The following is an 8,194-nucleotide window of genomic DNA, read 5'->3' as shown; positions in this document are numbered from 1 at the left end:
CCTCTCCAGGTGACCATGCTATGGGCAGCTTTTTGCGGAAACGTCAAGTGGCTGCTCTCAGGCAGGTTCAGGTCGAACGTATGCTTGTTGCCTCTGAGCCGAACTCGTTTTTTATCGATTCTATTTAGGTATGTGCGTATGTCCTGGGCAGTCGGGCTATGCCTGATTCGCTTTTGTACCACTGAAGCAAGAGCACTGGTGGCGATGTTACAAGTTTTTTTGTCTTTTGAGTTGAAAAGGTGTAGGGCATTGTTGACTTGTGCAAGGTCTGCCATACTACTACACGGGAGGAAGTTGGTGTTTTCTTGGTTATAGGAGAGGTAGAGAATTTCAGTACTGACTGTCTGCGGAAGATTGAGCCAGCGCTTAGCTCATTTTCCAAAGACTTATCAATGCTGTTTAATTTTTTTTTTGGCTGTGATTCTCAGCATGAGGTGGAATTCAAGCTTTGGCAGCACAAAGGAGTTGACTGCATCTACCTTCTTCCATGGGCAAGCTTGGATTGGTGGAGCTTCTCAATTTCCTTCAGGATGTTGTTTGTGACCAAAGATGACGTCCAGCCTGTCGAGAATCTCGTCGGTATTTCAAGCTGCATGTAGTATTCATCTGGACCAAATACCGGGATAGGTTTGTTTTTGATGGTGAGGCCCTGATTGCCTGTTGTGCGAAGTTTACCTAAAACAGATAGGCATGCAGATTTGCGAGCATTGTGTGCTATACCAGCCCAGTCAGTTCATTCTACAAGGCAGTCCAGTAGTTATTTTATGTTTTCGTGCGACCTACTAATAAGAACATCATCATCTGCATATGCAAGGATGTCCACCTTGTTGTCGTAAAGGTTGTATCCCAGATCTAAGGCCTCAACCATTTTGATGCCAGCCTCTAGTGTGATGTTGAATAGGATGGGGCTAATCGGGCACCTTTGCCGAACACCCGCAAGAATCGGGATTGGTGGCAAGTAGTTCGTGGACGTGCAAATACGAGTGCTGTAACCATCGTATAAAAGCCCGGACGATGTCAATAGAGTCAGGGTGTAACCCCAGCCACTTCAGACTTATCCATATGGTGGCATGAGGTATGGCGCCAAAGGCATTAGCAAAGTCTAGCCATGCCAAGTAGCAGTCGTTCCTACTTCGTCTTGCATGTTGGATAACAGTCTGCAGCGTAAAGTTATGCTCAAGGTATTTCTAGTAGTTTAGGAAGCCTTTTTGGGCAGGGGACAAACAGCTATTCTGGTTGCACCATTTAAGGAGCCTATCGGTCAGGCATGCAGTGTATAATTTGCCGAGGGTGGCCGACAGGGTGGTAGGTCTCAAGTTGGAAATAACGTTTGTATCACCTTTCTTAAAAGCATGAATTGTGGTGGAGTTACGCCAAGCAAGAGGGACATATCTTGAACGTCTAATGGCATTGAATAACGCTGCCAACACAAGCCCCCGGGCGTCCAACTTATGCCAGTGGTGATATTGAATGTTGTCAGGTCCCGGGGCCGTGTTCTTATTTTTATGAAGCCTGGCGGCGACCTTCTCGGGTGAAGGGGAGGCTCAGAGGGTTGTCGTCTTGCTTGGACCTCTTTGCTGTTGATGATGGGGACACCCGTTGGGCTGCCAGGCATAGAGTTGAATATTTTTTTAAAGTGGGATTCAATGTTGTGTGCAGGGATGGTACAGAATTTCAGACCACTTTTTAGGACGATGTCAAACGCGTTTTCCTCTACATTTTGATCTTAGCCAAAAGGCCGAGAAGCGATTTGGATCTGATTTAAAGTCAAAAGAAACTGTTTACAGGTAAAATAGGCAATGGCGGTAAAAGTGTGATTAGAAGTCGTAATCCAGTAGATTATATACAATGGTAGAAAAATAGTAATCTTTACACGGGCACAAAGTGCCAGCTACAAGAACAGGAGTTGTTAAAATGGCAATACAAATGTGGCTGCCAAGAGAGATAGATGAAAGTATTCCTGGTTACAAGGGCACATTATGTCTGCCAGCGGTACAATGGTAGTTAGATGATCATGCTGGCTTGAATTTCCATAAACGTTGCATCTTCTGTTTGGTTTTTTGTTTTTTTTGCGGGTGGTATAAGACAGAGGAAATGTTTTTCTAGTTTTAGTTTTTTTGGATTTCTGTATTTACTCAGGCACCCACTTTCTGAATGACAGTAGTGATATGAAGGAGTGTATTTATTGACAATTTGCTGTATAAGTTTGAGTTTGAATTCTGAAAAATGTCTATATTTGTTTTGATGTGTATTTATATATAAGACTAGCTTTTGCTTGCGGGTTCGCTCGCGTTAAGAAGTATTATTATTAATTAGGTATAGTTTTTGCGGCTTTACTTTTGTTTAGCATGTGTAAAAAATTAGGGCCTACAAAACTTCTTTGTACACAATATTCTTAACTAATCTGTCATTAGGCGCTAAAACTATCAAGCTATTGGGTGAACTCACTCGTGAGCAAGCAACATAAAACTGTCCATGAGAGAAGCAATGTTCTCTCAAGTCAATATCTGCAAATTTGAGAGTTTGCCCCTGAGACTTGTTTATTGTCATGGCAAAGCAGACTTTTAGGGGAAACTGTAATCGTTTAAATTCGAACGGGATATCATTAGGTATTAATGGGATTCGTGGTATAAATACAGTTTCCCCTTTCGCACACCCAGTTAATATAGTGGCTTCCACTATATTGCGATGTAACGCTTTCACTTGCAGTCTCGTACCGTTACAAAGTTTTGGTGGTTTTAAATTTCGCAACAACATAATTGGAGTGCCCACACGCAGAATAAGCTTATGATAAGGCAAACCTGGCGGTTTCAATGAATTTAAAAATTCTACAGGGTAATTAGTAGCGTCATCTGTATTAACCACAGTATCAATCGAAGTATAGACCTTTTCTTCGCCCTCAAACGACATGAGCAGGATATCGTTGATAGCTGCTGCTTGATCGTTCTTTGGAGTAAGTATGGCACGCTCACATAACCATTCAATAGGCTTGTCATGTATATGAATAATGTCTGGATAAACTTTAGACAGCAATTCTTGAACCGTAGTAACAACTGTGCACAATTCTTCCGGGATGGTTATCATTCCATCAAACGATGGAAAATCACCATTACCGATTTTAAAAAGGAGATCTGAAAATCTACCAGCAGACTCATCCCCGCCCAAATGTGCTCTCATATTTTTAGAGAGCTTAAGAATATTAACCTGGGGCCACAAATTAGATTTCTTAATGCATGACTTTACTTCGTCAGCTCTGGTTCCTTTTGGCACGACTGGTAGAGTCTGCCGAAAGTCTCCGGCCAGCAAAACTGTTACGCCACCCATTAATTTTGTATTACCCCTTATATCCCTTAGTGATCTGTTTAAGGCTTCAATACCACCTTTATGAGCCATCGTTATTTCGTCCCACACGATTATTTTTGTACTCTTTAAAACTTCAGCAAAATTACTTTGTTTGGAGATGTTGCAAATGGGAGTCTCGGCAGTGATTAAATTGAGTGGTAACTTAAAAGTAGCATGAGCAGTTCGACCACCTTCGAGTAATGTAGCAGCTATGCCGGACGACGCCACAGCCAGGGCAATGCCGTGAGTACTTCTTACTTTCGCCAAAAGTAAATTAATAAGGAAGGTTTTACCAGTTCCACCTGGAGCGTCTAAGAAGAATATTCGACCGTCATTTGCATCTACACTTGTGATAATTTTATTGTAAACTTCCTGTTGCTCGTCATTCAAGGATGCTTCATTTTTTCTTACTGCGTCTTCTAAGGCCACTGTATCGTAACTGGTCTCCTTCACGTACTCTCTATTTTCAAAATGTATTGATGTTATTGGCTGAGGTAATCCATACTCTTTAAGAGGACGGCCGCCTAATGATAATACGGCATCCTCTAATACCGACAGGCATTTGTTAAATATCAGGTCCGATGAGTGCTCTACATCCACGTCACCTTGCCTTTCCAGTTGTTTTTTAAAGTCTTCAGAAAGGTATTCTTTGTATTTTTCCCAAAGACATAAGGGGTCGGAAACCTGGCAGAACAATAAAATGATAGCAAAAAGCTCTCGAATCATATGCGGTGTTTGACAAAGTGCTGCCTCTTCAAGAGCTGAATCCAAATGCCGATCATCTTCGAGTAGACCTAGAGCCTTGCACGCGGATTGGAAAGTGGGATGTAAGTGACCATCTACAGTTTTCAACGCTTCAAATGAAATTGGGCCTCTGATCTCATGTAGAAGCATTCGAAGGTGGTAGCATTCTGTATTGTTTGGATGAACAGTATAAACCCTACCTAGAACGTATTCTTTTTTGACCCCTGACCATCCTTCAACATTCACTCCTCTCTTCCTTCTCTGAAACGATCGCTTGTTCCAAACGTAATACGCAGGGACTTCCGAGTATAGCAATGTTTTTGCAAAGTCATCCACGTTACACAGATCGAAAAAGGAGAGGAGTGTAGTTGTAGGAGGACTACTCAATTTGTCGCACAAGTTCTGCTCATTAAAATAAATTCTCTGTCCATTTTCTAAATGGACAGCAAGGTGCACTACAGGTGGAAAACGCTCATGTATTGGGAATTCAAGGATTCGCCAAACTGCTTCAGCTGAACTTATATATCGACCACTTGCGTAGGTTGTAACTTCATCCTTCCCATCCTTCCCGTTCTCTAAAGTAAACGTAGCCTGATCTGACCCTTTATTAACATATTTGCAAACGTATTTGATTGACTTCACTGAATGGCAATACTCTACGTTCACGTGAGCGTTACATGTTCTTAATAGCACTGGATTATAAGGAACCACCCAACGATTATCTATTGTAACACCCTTGATATTGACAGAGAATCCACCGTCATCCAGAGAACGTCTCCTGTACTGCGGATAACCATCATCACCGGTTTGAGTTTCCTTAATAAGAGCCTTAGGATAACGTTTGCTGCACGAATTATCTTTCATGCATGGAGAATTTCGGTTTAAACTTCCACAGGGGCCATGTATCATATTACTTTTAACAATTTCGTAAAGCTCAGGATCACGATCGGGGTTAGGTATTTCAGCACAAATAATATTGTCAATTTGATCCGGAGTGATGCGATGTTGAAGCCATAAAAGTATATGAATATGCGGAAGACCTCGCTTTTGCCATTCCGTCGAATACATATAGCATCTCACTTCACCGAATATTTTTCCTTTTATCAACAAATCCATGACCTTTTTTACCTTTAATCGAAAGACACGCGAAATAATATCGTATCGATCATGAGATTTTTGTCCTGAAAGTAAGTGCTCATTTATGTCACTCCAGCGTGGGTTACATGTAAAAGTAATAAAAAGGTCGGGACGACCGTAATGTCTAACATAGGTCATGGCGTCTTGCGTTTTTTCGTGCATGTATCTTGGTCCACCAGTAAAAGATGATGGAAGTACTACCATTTGTCCCAGCTGATTTGCTTCAGTATCTTGCCGTCCAATTGCATCTTTTAAATGAATATAATTATCTGCGCGCAATTTGGCTTGATTGTTTTTTATGTAGTTTAGTCTTTCAGTTTCTATTTTTGCGTATTCATCTACCAAATATTGACTAAAAAGAGCGCGATATTTAACCAAAAAGTTATCTTCTCCTTTTCTGATCATTATTCTGTATGAATAAAAACTTACAGCAGAGACTGTTTTTTTCAAGGGCAACTTAGTTGTGGGATCGCATTGTGGTATGTTGATTGAATAGCCATCATCCCCCCAGCAAAACATCAACGGGTACTGCAGCGCGTCATAAGCTGGATGTATCTCACTGATACGCTGAAGTGAGTTACTTCGGCTTTCGAGGATAATGTCTCTTCGGTCAAAATGCTGATCTACCAATACAACAGCCACTTCATTTGCCGTTGGTGCATTAAATCTGCCTCTGTGTTCTCTTTGTGGTTTTTTATCTGCATGTATTACGACCTTGAATGACTCTGAAGGCGATATTTTATCAATGGCTGTTTTTAGATCTTTTATGTATGGGTTCACCTCATGTAACATAAGCTGCAATTGTTTGATTAAATTTGGTCTCAAATCAGGAAATTTAGAACATCGAATATTAGCTTCTCTATCATCTTCACCGACGAAATAAATTTGCAGAAACTGTGCATCCTGCCCAGGTTCCGGTAATATACTTCCAATTAAATGATAGACTTGTCCTTGAACTTTAAAAGTTGGTGAAAAACCGCCTTCTTTTATTTGTTTTCCACCAAAGGAAGTCATTTGAAAACAGGCATTATATTTTCGGATATTATCCATGAAGTGTACATGATTTGGGTGTAAATCATTAACCAGACTGTAAAGTGGTTCAGGCAGTTGTTTAAACGGCTCAAGTTGTACTTTACCGGCGCTACAACACATGCCAGGTGTCTCATCTTTCTACTTCAAGGCATTACACCACTGACACTTGTACGTCATAGAACCTAAGACTACACTGCTGTCAGTTCCATAAGCAATATCTGGGTCATACGCCAAACCCGAAAGCAACTTGCTTCTCCATACACGCTGAATTGCATTTTCTCTATACCGTGACTGAATCACTCTATGCACATCGGTATTCCTGGCCTGATATAGTGCAGCAGATTGCCTATGTTTTTCAGGGTTTGCAGCCTGGTAGGTGGCAACAGCTTGCCTCTGTACATCAGGTTTTTTTTCTTATATTCAGACACAGCTTTACGGTGGGATTCAGGTAGAGTCTGTCCATATTTTTTTGTGCCTTTTTTATTTGATTTTTTCGTATGTAATTAGTAAACCTTGCCCTACGTTTGTTTTTCTTTTTTTCTATTAATGTCACAGACTCAGATTGGGACAATAAACTTCTTATTAATTTTTCATCATAATTTATTGAAGATACAATAGGTGAATGTTCACGCTCTAAAACAGGTACCTCCTGACAACCCTTATCAACTTTAAGTTGCGAAGGTGTATCAATTCCAAAATCATGTTCTTCTACAGCTACCTCCATACGACGCCGAGTAATTTTCTGTGCTGCTATGGGAAGATAGGCATCAAAATGCCCACTGGACAAATCTTGGCTGAATCGTAATCGCCTTACCGGATAGTCGTTAGATCCAGATTGCGTATATATGAGACCGTTTCTATAAACTTCAAACTTAAATGGGAATATTAATCCTGCTGCTATTAACTCACAAAATCTGCCATAAGTAGCATTTTTCATCATATCAGCAAAATATTCGTCAGGTGTTATGTCGTTATCACCATTCCTGTCGTGGGTCATAATTGAAAACTTTCTCCAGTCATTAACCACATATCAGACAATTTCTGAATGCATTTCCATCGCTCTATCTTGTGTTCCGTACATTAAATAAGAGAGAGCACGAAACAAACATGCACCGTCACCAACAATAGGGACGACAGTACATTCTTCAACTTCTCCATTAACGTTCAGATTTTCTTTAGCCATTTTAAAAAAGCTAACCGACAAAACCTACTAACAACATCTATTGTCAACATTTAGAACTAAAAATTATTTTGTTCGTCTTAATTTATTTGTTCCATTAGGTACTGATAGGTTCAAACTAATACATTTACATCCTCCATCTTCCCTTATTTTATCTCCATGGGGGTTGAATTTATCAAAATCCTATTTAAGTGGACGTCTTCGTCATAGTAGCTGCAATCTTTAATTTCAGTTCAATCAGTCGAAAATCTAAGAAGATTTATACAAACTTTCATCCCCTATTTTATCCTTTCAGGGGTGGAATTTAGCAAAATCCTTTCTTAGGGGATCCCTACGTCATAGTAGCTTTATGCATGCAAAGTCTCAGCCGGATCGGTTTCATACAAACTTTCATACCCTATTTTATCCCCTTGGGGGTAGATCAATTCTACCCCCAAGGGGATAAAATAGAGCCAGTCAGTCAGTCAGTCACCTTTGAGTTATATATATTTAGATGTAATAATTATATGTGCATATATCTAAGAAATGAAAAAATAACTTTTTATACCATTTGACGGTTTTCCTGGGTTTTTGATTATAATTCAGGATTGTGTCAAGGATATCAATTGCTTTCATATTTCTATTGTATTTTCGTACTGTAAGTTGTTATGTGGTATTTTTTGTATATGTTGAAGTTGATGCCTCAGTTTCCATTTTACGTGGGAGAAAATTTATTAGCATTCTCATTTTTCCAATGCACCCATCGTTTATATAATATAC

At 40.1% G+C, this 8,194-nt stretch overlaps 1 protein-coding gene across 1 annotated transcript; it reads right to left on the bottom strand.

The window, feature by feature from the left end:
• Positions 1-2,448: 2,448 nt before the first annotated feature.
• On the bottom strand, positions 2,449-6,237 carry LOC136990691 (uncharacterized; the record flags this gene model as incomplete). The annotated part of the gene is made up of 1 exon (XM_067289104.1): positions 2,449-6,237. A coding segment is annotated over exon 1 (3,789 nt), but the record flags the coding sequence as incomplete, so codon positions are not given.
• Between the last annotated feature and the right edge of the window lie 1,957 nt (positions 6,238-8,194).

Source organism: Centruroides vittatus, unplaced genomic scaffold, assembly GCF_030686945.1.
Source record: "Centruroides vittatus isolate TY-2023 unplaced genomic scaffold, ASM3068694v2 contig_133, whole genome shotgun sequence".
Lineage (NCBI taxonomy): Eukaryota > Metazoa > Arthropoda > Arachnida > Scorpiones > Buthidae > Centruroides > Centruroides vittatus.
This window is presented reverse-complemented; position numbering and strand designations above follow the sequence as displayed.